Source organism: Gadus morhua, chromosome 19 (genome assembly GCF_902167405.1).
Source record: "Gadus morhua chromosome 19, gadMor3.0, whole genome shotgun sequence".
NCBI classification, from domain to species: domain Eukaryota; kingdom Metazoa; phylum Chordata; class Actinopteri; order Gadiformes; family Gadidae; genus Gadus; species Gadus morhua.
In genome coordinates this window covers 4,804,055-4,830,319 of record NC_044066.1, presented here as the reverse complement: position 1 = coordinate 4,830,319, position 26,265 = coordinate 4,804,055, and the positions used below count along the sequence as shown (strand labels likewise).

The window sequence follows — 26,265 nt, the reverse complement described above, 5'->3', positions numbered from 1 at the left end:
CACAGTGACACCTGCTGGAGAGACGGCTGCAGCGCGCTTCAGCTCGCTCAATCTGGCAACACTGTCCACCAGAGGAGGGGTTAGAGCTAGAAAAGAAAAAGAAAACCCTCCTCGCATTCTTTACTTGTTTGGCTCATCGAATTAAGACTTTATTCCTTATGGTTAAAACTTTATTTCTTACAGCAACTGACCAAGTGACATAACAAGTGACCTTAACAGTGCGTGCTGATGATCTGACGACATCTGGCCCATCTGAAGTCTTTCTCCCACAGTAAGTTTGTTGTAGTAGTTACGCCCTAGGATTATTTATGGTTACGCCAGCTGATGGATAATTGGAAAAGACACGTAGCTCTCCTTGCGAATGCATCTTTGATTTGTTTTAGATGGGTATATCAAAAACATACCCATTCTTATTTGGAGTCAAATTGTATCTATTTTTCAAATCGTGAAGATCAGATTTGTATACCCATGTCAGACAAATGATTACCTGATAGACCAGACACCCCTCTAATGTGCCTTCCATATAGGCCTGCTATACAACAATACCATGATATTGACTTACGGGAGATGTTTTTAGGCTACAACACTGAAACATAATCACACAAAAGTCATTGTAAAATTATATTCATCTGAATAAGTGCAAACAAAGGATCTCTTGGAGAGCCAGTGCTAAACAAATACAGGAGTCTAGGAATGTGCCTATTGAATAACCAATTGGCTAAAACAACAATTGGACATTGGTAACTGAGGCACGACTGCAAAGACACATTATGGTAGGCTATTAGACTCTTAAGGATTAATTACTTTTCCCTCTTGCACTTTGAATGTTTTCAATAAAGACACAAAACACAATCATTATGTTTAAATAATTTAATTATGAACAAAATAAATTATATATTTGTAACAATAATAATATATAATATATATTATATTTTTATAATCATAATAAATATATATATATAATATATATTATTAACAAACAAATTATCAGAGAAACACGTACACTTGTCTACTCTAAGCTCTAAGCTCTAAGCAAAAGCCAATGTTTACAGCCGGATTTCCTTACTGTGTACCTTCTTTTTTTTTTTTCTTTTTTTTTAACACCTCGTAATTTGATTTGACCGTTTTTGTCAATTATCGAGTTTGCGATGATTGAGGATTATTTACATGCAAGAAAAACGGACACTCAGCTCAAAGCAAAACTAGTGGCACACACACACACACACACACACACACACACACACACACACACACACACACACACACACACACACACACACACACACACACACACACACACACACACACACACACACACACACACACACACACACACACACACACACACACACACACACACACACACACACACACACAGGGGTGGACTGGCCATCTGGCATACCGGGCATCGTCCCGGTGGGCCGTTGACCCAATGTGGGCCGGTCCGGTCCGCTATGTTTTCTTTTTTCCTCTCTCTCTAAATTCCCTCCAATTGGGCTGGCCAATGGGCTACAGAGAGCTAGCAGTGTGTTGCCAGCATCGACGCATATTATTGGTCTATGTTTGTCATTGTCAATCAATCATGGGCTGACTGGCTCAGAGAGCCCTGACAGTGCTGTCAATCACAACACAAACCAGGGTGGGCGGGACCTCATGGCATGGGCCGGAGTCGCGGGAGCCGGTACGGAGCTGAAAACGCCCGGGTGGTGCTGAAAAACCTCTGGAGATGGAAGTTAAATGTTCTAAATTGACGGACCTATTTGGTGCCGGGGTCCACACCCCAGCAGGTGCTGCTGCGCCAGGAGACGAGCGAGTGGAGGCATATATGCTAAGTAACGTTAGCCTGGGGCTAGCTAGGCTACATTTTGAGACATGTCCAAAACAAAGTAGAAAACGTTTTTACATTGAATGTGATGTGACCTAATTAACTGCATACTTGCGACAACATATTAGCCCAGAGTTGAAGGGCTGTGATTGTTGGTAGTTGTGGTTGATTTTGTTTAAATAGGCCGAATTGTGATATTATGGGTTATTATTGTTCAGATGATTTGGCTAAGCTAGCTAACAGCTGCTAACGTTAGCAGTCTCTTGTTGCCATAGCAACAGTAAACATTGACATGGACTAATGAGCTGTAAATAGAGATGCAGAATCAAGCTGTATTGTAAATACAGATGTGACACTTTGAATTTTAGCACAAAATAAGTAAACCTATTGGAAATAATTAGTTTAATTTGCAATATTTGCCATTGAATTTATTGTAATCTTTCAATTCATTTATTGTTTACTGAGGTGATGACTATTTCGAGAGGAATGCAATATGTATGTTGAAAGGTTTATGTGAAGAAACTATATGTGTGATAAAATGACAATTGGTTATTCATAAATGTCTCTTTATATTCTCTGCTACCATCATCTCCTGTCAAACAGGTTTTCCTCACCTGCTAGAAGTTATTCGAGAGAGAGAGAGAGAGAGAGAGAGAGAGAGAGAGAGAGAGAGAGAGAGAGAGAGGGGTTTGATTATGATTATTTCCTGGTTGAAGATTTTCACATTGATTTTAATTTCAAACATTTGCATATCTTTTAAGTTAAATTAACAGTCATGCAGGTAGGCCGAATTACAGGTCTGAATAGATATGCATTCTCATATACATGTGTGTGCACATGTATACATACATGTGCACATACACGTGTATGAGAATATGAGAAAAAAAATTAAATTCTCTATTTATGGTTTCATAATGACTGAGTCACCGTTAAAACAAATTGGTTTCAGCTCTAATGCTGTTACTGTCTGTAATATGTTTCTATTTAGATTATTTGTCAGGAGATTTTGTTATTATTGTCCGAGTCTGGTTTTAACTAATGCTGGGCTTACACCAAACGATTTTCACAGTCACAGACTAATAACTGCAAGAGAGGATTTTGCGTTGGATCATGTGTGATATTTAACAAGCAGTGTTTCCCCTAGAATTTTTTTTAGGCCCGGTGGTAAGAGCTGATGGTGTGATTTGTTATACATTTTTCACGGGATGCTAGAGTATTTGTTGGTTATTTCCAAATAAAACACTTGCTTAGCCATCACAAGTTGGTTAAGTTATGGACATATAAAGAACGAGGCTAGTGTTTCGCGGGGGCGGTAAAAATGTCCATGGTAACGGCGGGCTGAACCAATCAGACGTCGCATTTACGCGATCGGTTCATGGTATAGTTCTTCTGCCGGAGAATAAACAGTGTTTTTCTAAAAACGAAGTTGATTTAATGTAAACTAATTTCATGTACAGGAGCATAAAGCACCAATACATATTGAGATAGCTGGTGGTGAGCTTGGATGGTTATGATATTATGGCTAATAATAATAATAAAAAAAAAAATCTTTTTTTTTTTTTTTCTCTTTTTCATTTCTTTTCATTTTTTTGGCCGGTTGTTGGCCTGGCGGGGGCGCTCGTTGGCCTGGCGGCCCGCCAGGCCTGAACAATGGTAGGGGAAACACTGTCAAGGGTTTTGTAGTAGATATGGCGGGTGGAGATGCAGCAACCACAGGATGTCTGTTAACTTCCTGTTCGGGTTTCACAACTTTCTTGTCAGCAGCACAAGAAACACAAACTTGAAAAACAAAAAACTGCACTATTATTCGGATATACAGGGTTCTTCCCGTTCGTTTCGTCCCACCCCTAGTGCTAATAATGTAGTGGGCTGGTCTGGAGAGAAAATGCCAGGGCTGAATTTTTCTCCCAGTCCACCCCTGCACACACACACACACACACACACACACACACACACACACACACACACACACACACACACACACACACACACACACACACACACACACACATACGATGACAGCCGCCCCTGCTTACTTTAAGCAAAGCCTTTTTAAACCACCATCTTCACTGTATTCATATACTTAAAGTGTAATTCGAAAATTGAATCCACTGTCTTTTTATGGGCATGTATACCCATCAAATAAGCCCTCCAGATACTTTTTTCTGTCATGGTCCGTCTGTTTCCTTGTCTTGTTTTGGTGTGTTTCCTGTTTTACTTTATCTCTGTCTTGTTTCTCCCCATGTCCGGTCAAGTTTCCCTCCTGTGTGATAACTGCTCCCTCCCCTAATGTGTTTCAGCTGTAACTCATTGCGTGCCCTGTGTTTAGTATTTAAGCCCTTGTCTTTCCTTTGTTCCTTGTCGGATCATTGTAGTTCGTGGTGAGTTGTGTCCTGTTTGTTACCGGTGTTCACTGTGTTACCCGCGTCACTCGTGTTCTCGGTGTTCCTTGCCTTTTGATTAATAAATTATCCTTTACCCGAACTGTCTGCTTTTGGGTCCTACCTGCCTGCCTGCCACCCGCTAACCATGACATTTTCATTGAAAATCAAGTATAGAGTTTACCCAGCGCAATGTTTGGCTTCCATGTTATTGGTTAGGGGCAACGCGAAACAAAGACCCTATGTTCAATTTTCGCCGGAAATACACTTTAAATCCTTGCATGGTCATGCTTTCAGACAGGTTCAACCGGAACAGTAGTCTCGGGTTCGCTAAATGAAACTGATCCGTGGTCATCATCGGTGAATTAGTACAAACAAGCATGAGAATATTAAAACATACTCAAATGCTGAAGTTCTCTTGAACCAATATTTGTGTTGGTGTCCAGGTCTCCAGTCTACTATGAACGAGGAGAGAGACGAGGCGGGTCTTGCATCTAAAACCCCTCTGTCTGAGGAACATGGCTGCCAGAGTGAAGCTAAGAGGTAAGAAGAGAATCTGTCTGTGATTGTTGTCTATCTCAGAGCTCAGCAGTGATATGACATCAGCATGAGTATTCGTAAAAGATCTGAGAAAGTTATATTCAATTTGTAGTTCAAGTTCTTTAATCAAAGATAAACTCTCCAAAGGCTTCACAGGCCAAACATTGTACACCACTGCTTGACCCTCAGACAGGTCTAATCAAACTATCTTCTGACCAGGGGTTGATTATTGAAACTGGGCAGTCAGTTACTGCATTTCTACATAGACCTGTGATATTGTTCATGTAGAATATTTTTCAGTCAATCCGTTTACTTCAAAAGATGCATTAAAGACTGATTTAATCAACGTGGCAGATCAGAAGACGAAGTCTTGGCCCTCTTTTAAATGTCAAAACCATTTGGCACAGCAGAGAGACGTTAGCGCCCACTGAGAGGGCGCAGGGTAACGGCGGGTCGTAGGGGCAGGACTAAGCCGATAAAACGGTCTCCTATTGGAAGAAATTGAGCTGGCTCTCATTCTTGCTAAGAAACGGTTGATTTAAAACAAATGCGACTACATCGATACGTGGGCCCCTGAATTGATTTAAAATGACCAAGATTCTACCGATTTAAACGTTGTGAATCGGTTGAATGAATGAGGCTTGAGCCTGATATCAAGACAGCATTGTCCACTCATTTCATTCCGTTGCCATATAGATCCGGAAAATGAAACTTAATGGTGCGGCCACACCAGACGCGTATCTCGCGTAATTTTTACGCGAGATACGCGCGTAAAATGTTGCTTGACCATTTTGTGTCAAAAATGGTCACATACGCGCAATACGCGCCATACGCGCATACGTCACTCGCCTAGATGAGTCCATGTCCATGCAAGTGAACGGAGCGTTCCCTCTTCGTCATAACTATCAAACCAAACATCCTTCACATTCACCGAGCGAACATTACGAAAGTAAAATGCACATTTCTCGCTAAAAATGTTTCCATAAACGCATTTAATGGCGTAAATATGTTACTATTTCCACCCAGAATAAAGAAAGTTGTCGGCCGTGGCTGCGCTGGAGTCCGAGGTAGGAAACCCCAACGCCGCCGTGTTTGGGTGATAGAGTTTAGATCGGGTTAGATTAAATAATCTCGGATATAAATAACAATAATCGGGTTAAATAACTTCACATGGTGTGTCTGGTGTGTTTCCCAGCAGAGAAATAGTCCGCCAAGACGTTGAGGTTGCTTAGTAACCAGAGACTCTGTCCTTGCAAGTGAACGGAGCGTTCCCTCTTCGTCATAACTATCAAACCAAACATCCTTCACATTCACCGAGTGAACATTATGAAAGTAAAATGCACATTTCTCGCTAGAAATGTTTCCATAAAAGCATTTAATGGTGTAACTATGTTACTATTTCCACACAGAATAAAGAAAGATGTCGGCCGTATGCTTCTGTCCAAGCTCACTACTCTCTGCCAGTGACGTCGGGTCAAGCTCAACGCTGATTGGGCAATGCCTGTCTCGTCAGACGCGTATCTCGCGTACTTCGCGTAAAAAGTTAAATTTTTTGAACTCTTGAAATGTACGCGATAGACGCGATATACGCGCGTATAGCGCGTATTGCGCGTAAAGGTGCGGCTACACCAGACGCGTATCTCGCGTACTTCGTGTATGAAATCGCCATTTTTTCCATAGGGAACCATTGGTTTACGCGCGTATTACACGTATTACGCGTATTATGCAACATTTTACGCGCGTATAGCGCGTATGTGGCGCGTATATTTACGCGCAATACGCGCTATACGCGCGTATATCGCGTACATTTCAAGAGTTCAAAAAATTGAACTTTTTACGCGAAGTACGCGAGATACGCGTCTGACGAGACACGCATTGCCCAATCAGCGTTGAGCTTGACCCGACGTCACTGGCAGAGAGAAGTGAGCTTGGACAGAAGCATACGGCCGACATCTTTCTTTATTCTGTGTGGAAATAGTAACATAGTTACGCCATTAAATGCTTTTATGGAAACATTTCTAGCGAGAAATGTGCATTTTACTTTCATAATGTTCACTCGGTGAATGTGAAGGATGTTTGGTTTGATAGTTATGACGAAGAAGGAACGCTCCGTTCACTTGCATGGACAGAGTCTCTGGTTACTAAGCAACCTCAACATCTTGGCGGACTATTTCTCTGCTGGGAAACACACCAGACACACCATGTGAAGTTATTTAACCCGTTTATTGTTATTTATATCCGAGATTATTTAATCTAACCCGATCTAAACTCTATCACCCAAACACGGCGGCGTTGGGGTTTCCTACCTCGGACTCCAGCGCAGCCACGGCCGACAACTTTCTTTATTCTGGGTGGAAATAGTAACATAGTTACGCCATTAAATGCGTTTATGGAAACATTTTTAGCGAGAAATTTGCATTTTACTTTCGTAATGTTCGCTCGGTGAATGTGAAGGATGTTTGGTTTGATAGTTATGACGAAGAGGGAACGCTCCGTTCACTTGCATGGACATGGACTCATCTAGGCGAGTGACGTATGCGCGGATTGCGCGTATGTGACCATTTTTGACACAACGCATTTTGAAGGCAGCCAGGAGGGACTACTTTTTTGTATTCTTTAATAAAACAGCTACTTTGACTTTCTTGTTGTTTTTTTTAAATGTAGTGTGTCTGACTTTCGTTTTGCCATAATAGTAACCGTTGTATAAAAGCAATAGATCACTTCAGTCAGCGGTATGTGCTCATTATACCACTGTGAAGGTTTATTTTAAATAATTGAACAACTGACATGGTTTGCCTTTACTATGAACATAGTATTTTTATTTTGAATACATTCATTATGTGACATACTGTCACAGCCAATATTAAAACAAAATCGAATGTGGGCAGTGGGACAAAAATTATATTTCCCCACAAAAACAATATTTTATTAATTTCTATAAAAACAATTTAGCTCATTAATTGGAAAAGAGCTTGAGGTAAGACGTTTTCTGAACAATAATGCATGGTATAAAGTTAAACACATAATGCACTGCTGTATTCAACTTCTAAGAGCTGCAATGTGAGGGGCCAGCCACATGCCCTTTAAACCACCATGACAACAACATTTCCACTTCTGGGTTCCACTGAACAATTAACGCGTCAATATTCGAGGGGCTTTGGCACATCAAACAATACAAACAAATAAATAGACATGTAGTTCTAAATTTATAAATGTGTCTTCCATTTTTTCCCCATGCCATAAAGAAATAAATATAAAAACCTAAGATTCCATGGTCCCTATACCATATATATATTGGAATGTAGGCAGTGTCTCTTTTATAGAAGGCTTATTTGATTAATAGAAAATGTATGTTTTAACGTTAAATGAATATTAACTATCTATCAGATTGATTCATGTTTCATCAAATTGCACTGAATCGTTAGAACATTGAATCGTTTCAATCGTTTTAAATGACAAAATGAACGACCCGCCGTTGCATGTCGAGGTGAGAAATTGTCTCTTCCCTTCTTTTATCCCAATTTCTACAGTCGATAGACAGAACGTGTTAACTGGGAGAGTTTGTCGAAGGCGCAGCCGTTACGTTTAAAAACATGACGTCTTACCTGGGCGAGTGTCTCACTGCGGTGTGTGCGTGTGTTCTTATCTGGGCGCGTGTGTCGATGGCGGAGCAGTTATGTTTAAAAACATCACGCCTTACCCAGGTGAGTGTCGCTGCGGTGTGTGCGCGCGTGTGTGTATTCTTACCTGCGCGTGTGTCGATGCCTGAGCCGTTATGTTTAAAAACATAACGGGCCCTATTCTAACGGTCTGAAACGCAAGTGAGAAGCGCCAAACGCGAGTAGCTTTGAGGGCGGTTCTATGGCGATGTTGCTATTTTACCGGAGGACCCTTGCACCCGACGCAAATCTAAAAAGGCTGGATCTGAAGTAGCCCAATTACCCGTAGGAGTGGTTTGGGCGTAACGTGCAATAAACCAATGAGAGTGCCATTTCCCATCCCCTTTAAGAGCCATGAGCGCATTTTAATCTGACGAGTTGATATTTTGACAGCGCGTTTGCGGTCTCCGATGAGACAGATGCATGACTACATGAATTTGAAACTTCGAATGGTCCCTGGTACTTCCACAAGTAAAGACTTAGTAGTGGGGGATATCTCGGCCATGGTTGAGAAGAATTGGGGGGAAGGAACTTTGGCATTCCATCCAGAGCCTTCCATCCATCCATTGACTTTCTGAAGTCCATGAACCGCGACATGGAGAAGAAAAGGATTGTACTCTGGGAGCTGAGCTGCCGGACTGCCTCCGAGCTCCCCGCTCCGGAACTGCCGGCCGCCGTCGAAGCCGTCCGGCCGCAGTCCGGCAGCTCCGGCGGTGTACTCCGGGAGCTGAACTGGCGCCGAAGCTAGGTGGTAGCTCCAGCAGACTAGCAGCTCCGGCGGACGAGCAGCTCTGGCTGGGCTAGCTCGGCGGCAGTCCGGCAGCTCAGCTCCGGGAGTACAATCCCTTTCTACTCCATGTCTCCTCCTCCCGACTTCCCTTCGGCGGCAGCTCCGGCGGGGTGAGCTCGGCGCCAGAGAGAGGGATTTTACTCTCAGAGCTTAGCTGCAGGGCTAGCGCCGAGTTCACCCCGCCGGAGCTGCTCGTCCGCTTGTCCACAAAATCGTAGCGCTGCTCTGATTGGAGGGGAGTGGGGAAGTGGGATGTAATATTCAAATGTGCCCCCTTCCTACGTGGAAGGGGGCGCCGAAACTGACTCGCTCGTTTGGATGCGTGTGTTAGCACCACATACCCACAACAACACCCCAAATCCCAGGAAAAGTGCTGTTTTCATAATTTCCCCTTTAAACAGATGGATGCACACAAGCTTGCCCGCATTCATTAATTATTTTACACATACACACACGCGTGCCCGCATTCATTCATTCTTTTTAACACACTCTCGGTAAAACAATGTTTTCTCACAATCAAATACTCATCAATCCAAAAGTTATGGGCTTGTACAGGATGACTGTGTTAAGAAAATATGTGTTTTCTGTACAGTGTTTGCAGATGCATTGATTTAAAAGTAGCCTGCAACTTATTACCTCTGTATCAGCTGTTCTTTCCTAAATCATTTACCCAGAATGTGTGGCTAGGTAGATGAGAGAAGCAAAGTGTATGCACGAGGTGCACAAGCAACATTATGCATGCGCCCCTTAAAATAGCATCTGAACAACGCGCCACTGCCTTTATTCCAGGTGTTTCCTGGTTTGTGGCGGAATTGTTTTTTGAAACTGCAAAATAGCACCAGGGGACGTTTGCGCCAGATCATTCCCTGATTTACCGACGCGTGGCGGTGGAGGGAAAGAACGCTCTGCGCCAGTTGCAAACTAGCAACGATACATAAGTATCGTCTGTGTAGAAAGTAAATTGCGCTGGATGGAAGATACGGCCCAATGTCTTTTTAGCTTGGCGAGTGTTTCGCTGCCTTTGTCTTGACGTACGGTGTGTGCGGTGCGCGTGCGTGTGTGGGTGCGTGCTTGTGTGTGCGCTTCCTCTTCCGTGTATGTGTCGCTGCTGTTACGCCGCCTCCTGTGACTAGCCCTCATTCTCCCGACACACACCTGTCTTCAATCTACAATCTCCTCGCCCTACTTTAGCCGGGGATCTCCATCCAGCCGGCGCCAGTTCGTCGTTTACAACTCTAACCCTAACTGAGTTTGTATAACCCTGCCTGCCTGACTACCCGCCTGTCGCTGAGCCCTTGCCTTTCTGACTGCCTGCCTGTTACCGAATACTCGCCTGCCTGACTACCTCTTGCCTAGCCCCAGCTTGTCGTTTACCCCTTGTCCCAATAAATCCCACTTCCTTCCACTCCGTCTCTGCCTCCCTGTGTCACGCGTTTTGGTCCCCTCATCCTGTTCCTTAACAGCTGGCTTTGGCTTCACGTGCGGTGTGTGTGTGTGTGTGTTTGTGTGTGGTCGCATTTCCATGTATGTCCGTGTGAATGTGCGTGTGTGTGCGGTGTGTGTATGCATTGTGTATGTGTGTGCTTGTATGTATTGTGGTAACCCGGTGCTCGGTTGGGCCGGGTTCCACGGACAAACGACACGTTCGGGTGAGGGATAGGCAATTAAAGGCATTTATTATATATAACTTCAATCAACCAGGGCACTCGCGGTCTCTAGGGCCTCCGTGGGCCTCTAGGCTCTCTCGCGGCCAAGAGCATTCCTTCCTGCTCCCGTTCCCTCCCGTGCTGTGCTGTGCCCGACCTCCTTTAAAATGGCTCCCCGGCTTTCGGCCAGGTGTCCCCCAATCACCCTGATTGGAGAGCCGAAAGGGCTGCTCTCGGTCGCCGGCTGGTGGGCGGGGGTGGTAAACCCGGTCCCTCACTGTCCCTCGGGCCCGTCCAGGCCGAGGCCCACGTGGCGGGATGCCACACTCCTCCACCCTTTGACCAAGCCTCAGGTAGACGGGGGACCCGCCCAGGCAGGTATCTCGACGGGGCCGGGTGTCTCCTGCGGCACCAATCGCAGCGGCACTGGCCGCATCCCTCGCCGCGACGGCAGCCGCATCTCTCGCCGCGACGGCAGCCGCATCTCTCGCCGCGACGGCAGCCGCACCTCTCGCCGCGACGGCAGCCGCAGCTCTCGTGCCCCGGGAATCTGGTGCCGGGTCCTAACCCCGGCGGAAAATCGGGCAGTCCCTCCCGATTACCACGGGGACCGGTAGGTGGGGGACAATCCCCGCCCGGATCGTGAACACACCGTGTGTAGTGCGGACAACCACGTGGCACGTGGGGTATGTCCGGGTGTCCCCGTGGACGCAGGCCACCTCCATCGGTTCCCCTGCCTTCCCACCCGCCAGGTCGGGGCGAAGGAGGGTAACCGCACTGCCGGTGTCCAAGAGGGCCTGCGTGTCCCGGTTCATCACCCGTGCCGGGATGGTCGGACTACCAGATGTTCCCTGCGCCCAGCAGGTCGCCAGCATACAGGGCCGACCTGTCCCCTCATCCGCGCCGGCCGGCGGCGCTGCCCCGTCCCGGCCTCGCGCTGCGGCCTTCTCTCCCGCTGCGGCGGCGGCGTCCCTTGCGGCGGCGGCGACGTCCCTTGCGGCGGCGGCGACGTCCCTTGCGGCGGCGGCGACGTCCCTGGCGGCGGCGGCGACGTCCCTGGCGGCGGCGGCGGCGTCCCTGGCGGCGGCGGCGGCGTCCCTGGCGGCGGCGGCGGCGTCCCTCGCGGCGGCGGCGTGTCTCGCGGCGGCGGCGTCTCTCGCGGCGGCGTCTGTCCCGACCGGGTTCGGCATACCGACTAGGTGGGGTACTTCACCGGGGGGTCCGTAGTGGGTTCTTCCTATGCCTGCATCCTCCACCAAGTGTGGTAACCCGGTGCTCGGTTGGGCCGGGTTCCACGGACAAACGACACGTTCGGGTGAGGGATAGGCCATTAAAGGCATTTATTATATATAACTTCAATCAACCAGGGCACTCGCGGTCTCTAGGGCCTCCGTGGGCCTCTAGGCTCTCTCGCGGCCAAGAGCACTTCCTTCCTGCTCCCGTTCCGTCCCGTACTGTGCTGTGCCCGACCTCCTTTAAAATGGCTCCCCGGCTTTCGGCCAGGTGTCCCCCAATCACCCTGATTGGAGAGCCGAAAGGGCTGCTCTCCGTCGCCGGCTGGTGGGCGGGGGTGGTACACCCCGTCCCTCACTGTCCCTGTCCCTTGTCCAGGCCGAGGCCCACGTGGCGGGATGCCACAGTATGCGTTCGCGCGTGCTGTGTGTGTGAGCTGCAGGCTGCTTGGCACATGCACACATGAGTAACTTGAGTAACTTGGGCGACAGGCCTGCTATTATAGTAGTAAATATAGAGCTCCAGGACTCCCGCTGGAGAACCCAGAGTGTTCTAGAATATTTACATAACACGGCCAAAAGCTTTGTGTGCTTCCGGATGATATTATGAATCCGAGCCATTGCGATACATCCACTGTAAACACTAGCACATGGTACTGTGGCCGCAAGCTGCTTAGGGCCACATCCCCAACCTCCACCTTGACCCGCCTCTAAAAGACGGCACGTTCGTGGAAAGCTCATTATGGGACTGGATCGTAGTGGCTATAATTCTGCACCAAGGCTGAATTTCTTGAACATCTTCAAATACTGTATCAGGGGCCCACTAACACCTATATGAAAGCATCCATAAAGTAGCATGCCATGGGACCTTTAATAACATTGTCAAGCTTTACTTTGGCTCAGCAAGGTCATGCAGCAAAACCACGGTGCCAATTTGAAACAGTCAAGCATGCATAAATCTTGCTTCTTGTATTTCTAGAAGATTCCAACAGGAGAGAGCAGACTGCCCTGTGCCCAGCTGTGCCTCCCTGAAGAGAGACTGGTCTATGGAGCATCCTCCTCAATTTAAAGAAGGACGCCCCACTGGAGAGCAGAAGTAGGAGCTTCCTACAGACAATGAGGATGTAGGGGGGCACATATTTTGTCAGACTGTACATCTGACCTGTCAAAGTATGTGTCCCCCATAACGTTGGCCATGAGAGAAGAAACATGTTTACATTCTCTCTAGTTATTACGAATGATCTAAAGTATTTGTAAAACAAAGGACTTGATGGTAGGACAGACAATGTGCGTATGGCTAACTTTGGCTAGGAAAGAAGAAACATGTATATTCTTCATTCAGTGTGCATTAAAGAGAAGGGATACATATTACGGCTATTTTTCGTATATATTTGTGCAGGGTAATGAAACGCACTATAATTGCGATAAACGTACATTGTTAGGCCTACCACGATAAATGTTATTATTATTATTTATTCATGAAAATTTGCAACGACATCCGCAGATTTTGCAACTGAAATGTGGATTAGCCTACAGAAATAAAATACGATCAGCTGGCTTTCAGAAGACAGCTGTCAGTTTGGCCAACAGTTAAAACAAAGTTCTTAATAACATCGTCAGATGGAACGGTTCAAGTACACACCAGGATGAATTGATAATTTTAAGCATAAGAGATCCAAAAGAGGAGAAGATGCTAAGGGATCTCGTCAGGTAAAGGTTCCATCATAAGGGTAGCAGGTTAAGATGCTTGCGTGTATTCAGCAAGGTCATGCAGCAAAACCACGGTGCAGATCTGCAACAGTCAAACGTGCATACATCTTGCTTCTTGTATTTCTAGAAGAGTCCAACAGGAGAGAGCAGACTGCCCTGTGCCCAGCTGTGCCTCCCTGAAGAGAGACTGGTCTATGGAGCAACCTCCTCAATTTACAGAAGGAAGCCCCACTGGAGAGGAGAAGTAGGAGCTTCCTACAGACAATGAATCACACCATTTATTATGACGTGATTCTATTTCTGGAGCTTCAAACTCTGTGCATCATATCTAAACATCATCCAATTATCTGCAACAGTCAAACGTGCATACATCTTGCTTCTTGTATTTCTAGAAGAGTCCAACAGGAGAGAGCAGACTGCCCTGTGCCCAGCTGTGCCTCCCTGAAGAGAGACTGGTCTATGGAGAAACCTCCTCAATTTACAGAAGGAAGCCCCACTGGAGAGGAGAAGTAGGAGCTTCCTACAGACAATGAATCACACCATTTATTATGACGTGATTCTATTTCTGGAGCTTCAAACTCTGTGCATCATATCTAAACATCATCCAATTATCTGCAACAGTCAAACGTGCATACATCTTGCTTCTTGTATTTCTAGAAGAGTCCAACAGGAGAGAGCAGACTGCCCTGTGCCCAGCTGTGCCTCCCTGAAGAGAGACTGGTCTATGGAGCAACCTCCTCAATTTACAGAAGGAAGCCCCACTGGAGAGGAGAAGTAGGAGCTTCCTACAGACAATGAATCACACCATTTATTATGACGTGATTCTATTTCTGGAGCTTCAAACTCTGTGCATCATATATAAACATCATCCAATTATCTAAGTCGTATTTACAGCGATATTCAATTAGTGTGTGGCTGTGTGTGTTTTCTCCACAGTCGACAAGAGGTGAGGTCAAAGGTTACCAGTGATCTGCCTTCACAGCAGCCTCCAACAGAGCAGTTCATGGTGTGTAAATAGACGTGCATCTAGAACCGCTGGCTCTAATGTCCTCAGTTCAGGCTAAAGTTGTCATTGATGTTTGGTCTGTTCCAGAGGGTTAAGGAGAACGCACACAAGTTTCTAGACGAGGAGCTGAAGAAGCTGTGGAGGGTTCACTTCCCTGATTACCCACACTGCTCAGAAAGTCTGAGGGAGAAGGATGACGTGGTGGATGAGGAGGATGAGGAGCAGAGGAAGCATGCCCTAGAGGGCGTTTTAGACATCACGCTGCTCTGCCTGAAGCAGTTGAAGCTGGAACAGCTGGCCAACATTCTGCAGAACGGTACGGGACTCTTTTTGATAAAACACATTAGGGGCCCTATTGTAACAGTCTGAAACGCAAGTATGAAATGCGAAACGCAAGTAGCTTTGTGGGCGGATCTCTGGCGAAGTAGCTATTATAACGGCGGATAAATGAGGCTTGAGACCGACGCATATCGTTTTGTTCAATAGCGTTTTGTTCTACAACTTCGTCATGTTCGTCATGTTAATTTCGGCAACGAGAACTTAACACATACATGATATGTGGTCCCTCTGGCCGCAACTGTGGGTCTATTTAATGATATGCGGCAATGCATCAACAAACATTGTATGTTACCAGTATTGTATACATTAGCGTTATCGGCTTGTGATCATAGTATGCATGTGTCCCCCCGTTAATATACATTGCCATGGACTGTATTATGCGTTATGTGTTTTTTTTGCATGCTTTTAAACAGATGGGTGCACACATATAGTTGAACTGTGCGCAAAACATCAACCGCATTCATTCATTCTTTTAAACACTCACTCGCAGTAAAACTATGTTTTCTCACGATCAAATACAAATCAATCCTAAAAGTTATGGGCTTGTTCACAATGCCTGTGTCAAGAAAATATGTGTTTGCTGTACGGTGTTTGCAGATGCATTGTTTTAAAAGTAGAACTATTTACCGCTGCTTTCAGCTGTTCTTTCCCAAATAATTTAACCAACGTTATAATTAACCCTAAAACAAGATTTTGTTTTGGAAGGCTGGGATATACTTTGCTTGAGTTTATTATTGTTATCATTATTATTTTAACGCATGGCATATTAATAAAGTGTTTATTCATGGGAAAAAAAATGTTTCCACATCATCATAATAATATTTCACTTTGGCTAATCGTTTGCATTTTTGTGCTGTTTATAGCCTATGTGTGTATAAGCTTATGTTGCAGTTCCGACTTGCCATGATACGTCTAAATAGCAACACCAACTGCGCTACCCACTAGTGCACTTAGACCAGGTATTTGCCGGTCAGTGGCGCAATTGCTTTTACGATAACTTTAATAGCACGGTGTATCATTTGCGCCGGACCACGCCTCTGCTATTCGCCGACACGCCTCTCATGGTGCAAGTGTAGTGGTGCGAGTTTGCTGTGGGGGAAAATCAGCTTCACGCCGGGTGAAAACTAGCAACGACACATGCGTAGAAAGTCAATTGCGCTGGGTGCAAGATAGGGCTCTAAGTCTCTTATTTCACTGCTTTAACATCCTCATGAGACTAAGTACATGTCATGTAGTTGGAACACATTCAACTGGAACTATTGACCTTCTCTACCTACTGACGTTAACATCCACTGCCTGATGTCTTCTGTTGTTTCTTCATGCAGGACAATTAGTTGTTGAGTGCCAACATAAAATGAAGTCGCATTTGAAGAAGAAATCCCAGCGTGTGTTTGAGGGAATAGTTGAAGCAGGAGAGTCAACACCTCTGAATGAGATCTACACAGAGCTCTACATCACAGAGGGAGGCAGTGGAGTCAACAAAGAGCATGAGGTCAGACTGATTGAAACAGCTTCTAGGAAAGCCGCCAAGGGGAATACACCAATCAAATGCGAAGACCTCTTTAAAACCTTACCAGGACAAGATCAACCAATGAGAAGAATAATGACAACTGGAGTGGCAGGCATTGGTAAAACCATCTTAACACAAAAGTTTACTCTGGACTGGGCTGAAGGCAAAGCCAACCACAAAATAAACTTCACATTTCCCTTTACTTTTAGAGAGCTGAATTTACTGAAAGATAAAGAGTTTAGCATGGTTGAACTTCTTCATTACTTCTTTATTGAAACCAAAGACGCAGGAATCTGCAGATATGACCAGCTCCAAGTTGTCTTCATCTTGGATGGTCTGGATGAGTGTCGACTTCCTCTGGACTTCCAGAACAACCAGATCTGTACTGATGTTACAAAGTCCACCTCGGTGGATGTGCTGCTGACCAACCTCATCAGGGGTGACCTGCTTCCCTCCGCTCGTATCTGGATAACCACGCGCCCGGCGGCAGCCAATCAGATTCCTGCTGAGTGTGTTGACATGGTGACAGAGGTGAGAGGGTTCACCGACCCACAGAAGGAGGAGTACTTCAGGAAGAGATTCAGAGACGAGACGCAGGCCAAGACAATCATCTCCCACGTCAAGAAATCACGAAGCCTCCACATCATGTGTCACATCCCACTCTTCTGTTGGATCACTGCCACAGTTGTGGAGGACTCCCAGAGAGGAGAGGAGATACCCAATACCCTGACTCAGATGTTCATCCACTTCCTGAGGGTTCAGTCCATAAAAGGGGACAGGAAGTATCATAGGAGAGCTGAAACTGATCTGGATTTGAGTTCAGAGAGTAGAGAGATCATTGATGTTCTGGGAAAACTGGCTTTTTACCAGCTGAAGAAAGGCAACCTGATCTTCTATGAGGCAGACCTGGCAGAGTGTGACATTGATATCCAAGCAGCCTCAGTGTACTCAGGATTGTTCACCCAGATCTTTACAGAGGAGAGTGTGCTATACCAGGAAAAGGTGTTCTGCTTTGTCCATCTGAGTGTCCAGGAGTTTCTGGCCGCCCTTCATGTATTTCTGTCCTTTATCTCCAGTGGTGTAAATCTGCTCTCTGATAAACAGCCACGGTATAAAGGGTATGGTGTCCAGCTCCTCTACCAGAGTGCTGTGGACAAGGCCTTACTGAGTGAGAACGGACACCTGGACTTGTTCCTCCGCTTCCTCCTGGGGCTCTCTCTGGAGACCAATCAGATTCTCGTAAATGGCCTGCTTGGACTGACAGGAAGCATCCAACGAACCAATCAGGGGATCGTCAGTTACATCAAGGAAAGGATAAGTGGAGATCTCTCTCCAGAGAGAAGCATCAATCTGTTCCACTGTCTGAACGAGCTGGACGACCATTCTCTAGTGGAGGAGATCCAGCAGTACCTGACATCAGGAAGTCTTTCCACCGAATCACTCTCGCCTTCTCAGTGGTCAGCTCTGGTCTTCATCCTACTGTCATCAGAAGTGGACGTGTTTGACCTTAAGAACTACTCTGCTTCAGAGGAGGGTCTTCTGAGGCTGCTGCCAGTGATCAAAGCCTCCAAAACAGCACTGTAGGTGCACAACACATACCACAAATGTAAATGTTAATGTGTAAAGTTTCTGGCAAAGTATATAGAGAAGGATCTACATTCACATACAATCAACAAACCTCATGTTGACTTGAAAAATAACATGTTTTCAACAATGTTTAAAGGCTGAATGGCTGTAATCTGTCCGAGAGATGCTGTGAAGCTCTGGCCTCAATTCTGAGCTCCAACTCCTCCAGTCTGAGAGAGCTGGACCTGAGTACCAATGATCTGCAGGATTCAGGAGTGAAGCTGCTTGCTGCTGGACTGGAAAGTCCTCACTGTACACTGGAAACTCTCAGGTCAGTTTTACTGTTTTTTTTCAATGCTCATCTCAATGCTCAATGCTAATCTGGTGTTATACAACAGAATAGCATTCTTAAATAGAGTCAGTTATCTCTGAAGATAATTGGATATTGTATAAAATGCTAAATGAAGGTCAGAAATAGTTTGACCTTCATTTAGCAATTTATGTTAAACCTAATAATATAATAATCTTTACATCCCAACTCTTAACATCCCATCCAATCATTTCATTCACACTGAATAAAATGATCGAATGGCCCACCGTCTGTCTACCTACCCCCATGCTGGCTCTGCAGCTGTCTGTTTGCTGGCATTTAGATGTATTTAGAAAAACATTAAAATACAACCTTACTTACTTACTTATGCATTCAAATAAATTACAAATTCAAGTGAGCAAATGTATTTAATTTACATACTTGTAATTTGTATTTATAAACATATTAAGCGATCGATGCAATCCACGGTTTTACATTTAACACATGAATTCCATATTAAGGTGTGTGTGTGTGTGTGTGTGTGTGTGTGTGTGTGTGTGTGTGTGTGTGTGTGTGTGTGTGTGTGTGTGTGTGTGTGTGTGTGTGTGTGTGTGTGTGTGTGTAGGTTGTCTGGCTGCTTGGTCACACAGGAAGGCTGTGATTCTCTTGCCTCAGCTCTCAGCTCCAACCCCTCTCATCTGAGAGAGCTGGACCTGAGCTACAATCACCCAGGAGACTCAGGATTCACCCTGCTCTCTGCTGGACTGGAGGATCCACGCTGGAGACTTGACACTCTGAGGTACGAAGAGGACAGCTCATCACTCACTGCCCATGTCTCCTGCTAGGATAAGAGTCTACACCCATGTTAACTATTGTATCATTAGATAATATTGTAATCTTATCAAAAGATGCAATAACTGATGTGTGCAAAACTGTTATCATTACCTGAACTGGTGGATTGTTTATGTGCATTATGCATGTTAAAAGTAATAGTAGTAATACACGTGTGGCTGAAACCCCAGCCCTGACAAGGTCATAATGTCCATACTCAGTTTGTCCCTTCACTCTGTTTACCCACCAGTGTGGAGCACAGTGGAGTGTGGAGGCTGAAACCATCCCTTAAGAAGTGTAAGTGTCCGTATAGTATAATTCTTGAACACGTACACTAACTTTTCAACACTGTTATTTCTATTTCTGTTTTTTTGAATAATTTCAGAATATTTTCAGTTCGGTCACTACAACTCTTTTTACCCATCAGATGCCTCTACATTCACACTGGACCCAAACACAGCCCAAAGATATCTCACTCTGTCTGATGAAAACAGAAAGGTGATGCTGGTTGGAGAGGAACAGTCGTTTCCTGATCACCCGGAGAGATTTGACCCCTATCCCCAGGTGTTGTGTAGAGAGGGCCTGACTGGCCGCTGTTACTGGGAGGTGGACAGGGAAGGAGGTGTTACTATTGCAGTAGCATCCAGAGGAATCACAGCAGAAGGAAGGGAGGACAGCAGGATTTGCAACTACAAAAAGGCATGGAGTCTTGATTGTAATGGTGATCGTTACTCTGCCAAGCATAACGGTATAAATACAGTCAAACGTCTCCCCCCCTCTGGCTCTTACAGAGTGGGTGTGTATTTTGACCAGCCTGCCGGCACTCTGTCCTTCTACAGAGTGTCCCCAGATGTAGGAGGGTCCTCGGACACACTGACACACATCCACACCTTCCAGTCGTCATTCCCCCAGGACCTCTTCCCTGGGTTTGGGTTTGGTTGGTTGGGTTCCTCAGTGACCCTATGTCAGCTTTAGACACACTCACCCATTCACACCAATACAGACACACATTCACTCACAAGCACACCATGGATCTCCATGATTCTCGGAGTGTCCCAGCGCCCGGTGTGACGCGGCTGTAGGTTGAGTGGCCCTAGGTCGAGCTCTGACACTCGTTCCCGAGGGACGCTATGCTCCGTTCAAGCTTGTCATGCCAAAAATAAAATGGTGTTTCGGCAATTTGCGGCGTCTTCTTTGAAGATGCCGCTCGAGCCCAGGCGAGGGGGTATTTCAGACGCACGATCCAGTTCAATCTGACTAAATCTGATTACAATGAAAATAGGATCTCTTGTCCTTCTAATTATAACAAAATATATTATCCGACGAAGGTCTATGCGTGTTTCAGTGTAAATGCAAACGAAAAGGTTATATTCAAATGTGTATCTTTATATATAATTTGTATAGGTTGTTCGTGTTCGTAATCGTGGTCGGAAAACTATATCGCTCCCGACTGGCTGGCGTTTTCCTAATGCGTTCCCCTCTTGGGCCTCACATCCTGGTTACCTATATTGAGTTCCAGGAGGCCTCTCAAGCCAACATAAAACTGCCAGCAGGGGGAGGTCAATTTCAATAAAATAAAACTAAGAATAAATTCACCTAACAAATGGGGAACTTTTTAAGTCATAAATGTGTTCAAGTGAAATCACTAATTTGTGTGTGTGTGTGTGCGTTTTACATGAAAATGTTGTTGACATATTTGGAAAACCCAAAATCGGTTGTTGTAAACCAAAAAGTTAAATTCAGAAATGTAAGCATATACATTGGCCGGGACGGATCGAACAAACTCCATATCAAAAACACTTTGCAAATTCTTAAAACAAAAGTGCATTCATTATCATGTTTTCTGTTAATGCGCTTGTGTACCATGTTTGTATGCTCCCTGACTGAAGGCATGCACATCAACATCGGTAATTGATTTACAAGTAATGATTTACAGTCAAAGATTATAGAGGTGAATTGTGAACAACTGTTTAAATTCCCAGTACTCAACTCTTCAACCGTCACACCGTGGTTAAACATCAAAATGATGACATAACAGCTGTAAAACAAAACAACACATTGTGTTGGGTTGAGGATTGAGTTTCTGCTAATGTGGCCCCCTGAGCCAATGTGTGGCTCCACTGTTTTAGATCCATGGGAACTGGAATGGGGTTAATGTTGTATACATTGTTACGTTAATAAAGTTTGGTGTTAATCTTGCTCTGAGTATCTGCATTTTGTCAAAATGTTTTAGCCATTCTACACTATGTGAACGTTCCTCTCTGCTGCGAACGCAGGGGGCGCTATTGTAAGACTCGCATGTAGGCGGGTGATCACGGCGCGTGCAAAGTGGCTTCAGTTAACTTTATGCAAACGAGCGCGTCTTGCAGTGGCAAGGCCACTGCTGCTTGTGGGAGTCACAACGGGGTAGTTTAGCAGAGATGTGCAAATTTGGTGTGCTGTACGGCAGTTAAGAGTCGTTTATCTCTGGGGAATAGATAGCTAGTAGGCTTGAGTGTAAATAGTGTTCAGCAACCCTGGTTACCCATGGCGGATGAAAGGGAGGCATAACTTTGCTAAAAACAACCTGTGGCATTCGTCTAACGTAAGTGTGATTGTTCACTGATGCTTTGGAAATAGCCTACGCCCGTGCTATATATTTAGACCCGTAAAATGCTCTGTAAATGGTGATGTAGAAGCATTACTTGTAGTGTGTCATGTTCTTGAGGTAAAAAGCTAAGGATGAAAGTGATGAAGTAATGGAGAAAAGTGGCTGCTTGGGGTCTGAGTGCGAGTTAATCCAGCTACCCACTGCTGCTCAGTTTTACGAGGCCCAAGCTAGTCCGGTTGACTGGGGCGGATGACATGGAGGTGCCCTCCTCTATGATGATGGTCAAAGAGCTGTTCTGTTTATGGGATCAGTTTAGGTTGGAGAAGGAAGAGAGAGAGAGCGTTGGGAGCGACACGAAAGAGAGAAATTAGAGCTTGAGAAGGAGGAGGGCAGAACTTCAAGTTGGAGAAGCTGAGATTGGAGGTAGAGATGGTAGCTAGGGAGAAAAGTCTGCAGTCTGAACCCTCCTTTAATCTGAACTCTGCCAAGTGTTGTCGGTTCTATCAAGAGGACGTTGACGTGTTCGAACGGGTGGCAATAGAATTATCCTGGCTATGTCCCTGTTTGGCACTGATGATGCAGCGTGACCTCGTAATTAGAGCATTTTGCAGACGCTTTTATCCAAAGCGTCTTACATCGGTTAATAGACACGTTGACAGACCGACGCGACGGCAGAGTCAACCATGCAAGGCAACAGCCAGCTCGTCAGGAGCAGTTAGGGTTAAGTATCTTGCTCAGGGACACATTAACGCTAGCTAGGAGGAGCTGGGAATCGAACTAGCAACCTTTCAGTTACAAGACAATCTACCTCCTGAGCTAAGCCGACTGGTAGGTAAAGCTCAGCATGCATTTGCTTTGCTAGACATCTCCCTTGCTCTGGGCTTTGATTCTGTAAAGGAGGCAGTGTTAGCAGCATATGGGGGGGTTCCTGACGAATATCGTAGGAAGTTTAGGTCGTATGGGCGAAAGGTGGGTGCGTCTCACCTCGACCTGTACCGTAGGCAACAGATTCTCATGACATGTTGGTTAACGGCGTGTAAGGTTGATCGCTGAAGGACCTGATGGAGCTCTTTGATGGAGCATTGAGAAGCGTGTGAAGACTGTCAAAGGAGGCGGTGGAGCTGGCCGATACCTCGGAGGTGATCCATTATGGTGGCATTGGACGTGGGGTACCATGATGAAGGACATGTCGGGCAGTCTTTCGGTGGCTCCAGACCTGAGAAGAAGCCGGGAATGCCTGTGGGTATTTTAGGTGGTAGGGGGCCCTACCTCCCTGATTGCCGGGTGAAAACACAGTTGTGTCAAGGCTGATTATTCTCCTTGTGAACCTGTGGGTGCTCGAAGGTGACATCGCAGTAAGTGGGCACAACTTCGGTGAGGTAGCCCTCTATTCTTGAATCGTCCGAATTCCTTGTCTGCAGTATACATTCTACGAGATCGACAACTTCTAGACCTTCTTCTGTAAACTTGTTAATTATCATGGAGGCTGCAGCTAATACAATGGCCCTTCTTGTGTCCATTTGTTTATTTAATTTGATTACAGTTTAAAACAAACGTTTAGAACGTTGTCTAAAAATCATTATAATTGTATTGCTTAAAGTCAACGCGCTCGCTGAAATTTTGTACTGAACAAACCTCTGATTTCCTCCCAAATTGAGGATGTTGTGGGTCTAGTTTAGGACTGTTTAATGTCTTACCCAGGGCTGTTAAAGACACCCCTGGGTTGACATAGTTCCCAGTACATGTTTTAGAGTTAGCAGGTGACAGGCAGGCAGGTAGGACCCAATAGCAGACAGTTCAGGTAAAGGACAATTTATTAGCTCCAAAAAGGCAAGGAACACCAAGAACACACAGGACACAACTCACCACAATGATACGACGAGGAACAAAGGAAAGACAAGGGTTTAAATACAAAACACAGGGCACTCAACGAGGAACAGCTGAAACACATTAGGGGAGCAGACATCCCACAGGAGGGAAACTTGACAGGACATGGGGAAAAACAATACCAAAGTAAAACAGGAAACACAGGGAAACACACCAAAACAAGACAAGGAAACAGACATACCATGACAACACGACATTGACACTGGAACAACTGCCCCAAATAAAACAACAATCATACAGTTTGACTCCTCAGTATCGTGTCGTCGTACAGCAATAATTGGACCATTTGCTGGAGATCGGTGCTATTGAGCCCACTGTAAATGAGTGGAGCTCCCCAGTTGTCTTTGTGGAGAAAGGAAGCGGGTACTTGCTGTTTTGACTACAGAAATGTCAATGCTATGACAGGCACCGATGCATGCCGTGGGTCTTATCACCCCCCTCACCCCCTTCTTCCGAGAACGCTAAGCCCAAAACACTTAAAATTAAAAAATCTCATAGATGTCTTTTGGATATTTTTCAGAAATTCTATTTAATATAGTATTTATATTTAGGAAATATCAATATATTATCTGGATATTGTACCTTTTTTGTTTACTGGCTACAATACTGGAGATTTCTGAAACAGTGTTAGAAAGGTAACCTAGTACACTTTGCTTTTTAGATTTTGGATTCAGTTATTTTGTTTATTTCTAATATTCAATTGTGTTGTTTCAACCGCAGGTAGAATACTATGCACCAATCCTTGTATCCTGAACTCAAGTCGTTACTCCTATTATTGTAGTTTGATCATGACACATGGATGTATTTTAATGGACAGGAAGGTCAGCCGGTAAACGCCCTGTTTGGCTTTTTTTCCCTGGATACATTCAGTGATATGGAAACTTTCCTATTATGCAGGGTGTCCATGGTATGCTGGTTGTGTCAACATTAGTTGCAGTTCAAGTGTCCTAAACGTTTATGAGGATATTGTCAGGCTGCTCTTTGAACGTGTCAGAAGCATCAGTTCAGCCGCAGGAGTTTCATCACCTTTCAGGGTTTCACCTCCACTAAACCCATTTAATTAATCCCACTTCCACTGTCGTCTGCGCTTGGCTCCAGCTTTCTGATGCCTGCAGATTCTTATGTCTCAACACAGGAGTAACAGCCAAACTTTTTCCATCCTTTATTCAAAGTATTTACCAACTTTTATTTCTATCTTTCCATCTATCTTTCTATATCTACATGTATATATATATATATATATAATTTGATTAAATCAAATAAAGTTATTAGAAGGTTGTCTTAGGAAAGCATTGGTATTAAAGTTCATGGATACAATATGAATGATACAACTTGAATGATCTAACAGTTCAACATTTCATCATACAACGGAAAGAAAAGAGGAAACTAGAAACACTGACTTCAAGTTGTGACTTCTTGTATAAACACTACACACACATTTTCCCATGCCAACCTTTTATTAGATTAAACATTGATACACAATATGAGACAGATATATAAATGTTTTCAAGCTGGTCTTGTTAAACCAGGGCCATTATTCCCTGAAAGGGTCGAGGAAGGTTTATGATGCAGCATAACATGGTGGAGGGACAAAGGCAGAGGACACAGGTGGGAAAAAACAGCTCCTAAACAATGATAAACTAGTAAGATAATCAGTCCTGATATTAGACCCAATATTAGACTGAAACAAATACATTTCATTAAAAAAGTATAATCAAAAAGGGTGTTCAGTGTGGATGACTGAAGCAGCCTCACCTGGCACAACAAACTTCTACAATAAATTGTCTTTCAACATTTTTCCTTTACATTTAGTGCATTTAGAAGATGCTTTCATCCAATGTGGCCTTCAGTGGTTCAATCACACATTCATCATCACGCACTGACGAGGGGGTCAACAATGCAAGGCGACCACTAGCTCGTCGGGAGGTGTTAGGGTTGGGGGTCATGAGACCTGCACACTGCAGTGTCTTCAGGAGCATTCTTTCTTACTGTCAACGTATATTGGTATTTAAAAAGAGGATAGGCCTATATATTGGTTAAGAGAAACCGCAATGGGGACACTGGTAATCTAGTGAAAATCGTTATCTTGTAAGCAACTCAGTCGTCAGACATTCTGAATACCTTTATTACGTAGCTATTACACTACTGTGTAATAGGATGATTATACTGATTATACTGAAAAGGGAATTATTTCCCAATCTACCTCACATTGTCTTCAACCACCCTGCCAGCGTTCCCTAACCTAAATATAATAATCTAGGACTAGGAACCCAGTGAAAATACTCACTCTGGGATGATGTGTAGTCGCTGTCCCAGGCAGCAGGGCTTAAAACATTTATACTAACTTTTTAATTTGTTGGCACCAAATGTCACGTACCATCCATCTGTGTGATACATTTTAAAAGAATCACTCACTTCATACAAAATGTCAAATGTTTTTATC

The 26,265-nt window shown here is 44.9% G+C and overlaps 1 protein-coding gene across 2 annotated transcripts; it reads left to right on the top strand.

Annotated features, from left to right (window-relative positions):
* Positions 1-89: 89 nt before the first annotated feature.
* Positions 90-21,544, top strand: LOC115532231 (NACHT, LRR and PYD domains-containing protein 3). Of its 2 annotated transcripts, XM_030341865.1 has the most exons (13): positions 93-271; positions 4,653-4,749; positions 13,053-13,169; positions 13,911-14,027; positions 14,176-14,292; positions 14,441-14,557; positions 14,720-14,789; positions 14,877-15,105; positions 16,454-18,218; positions 18,362-18,535; positions 19,140-19,313; positions 19,596-19,642; positions 19,773-21,544. In XM_030341865.1, exons 2-13 carry the CDS (start codon positions 4,667-4,669, stop codon positions 20,318-20,320), a joined length of 3,558 nt encoding a protein of 1,185 aa, XP_030197725.1. In that variant the 5' UTR covers positions 93-271; positions 4,653-4,666; the 3' UTR covers positions 20,321-21,544. The 2 variants fall into 2 exon arrangements, with proteins under 2 accessions (XP_030197726.1, XP_030197725.1); XM_030341866.1 differs by lacking the exons at positions 19,140-19,313; positions 19,596-19,642; positions 19,773-21,544 and having other exon boundaries at positions 90-271; positions 16,454-18,244; positions 18,362-18,422.
* The last annotated feature ends 4,721 nt before the right edge of the window (positions 21,545-26,265 follow it).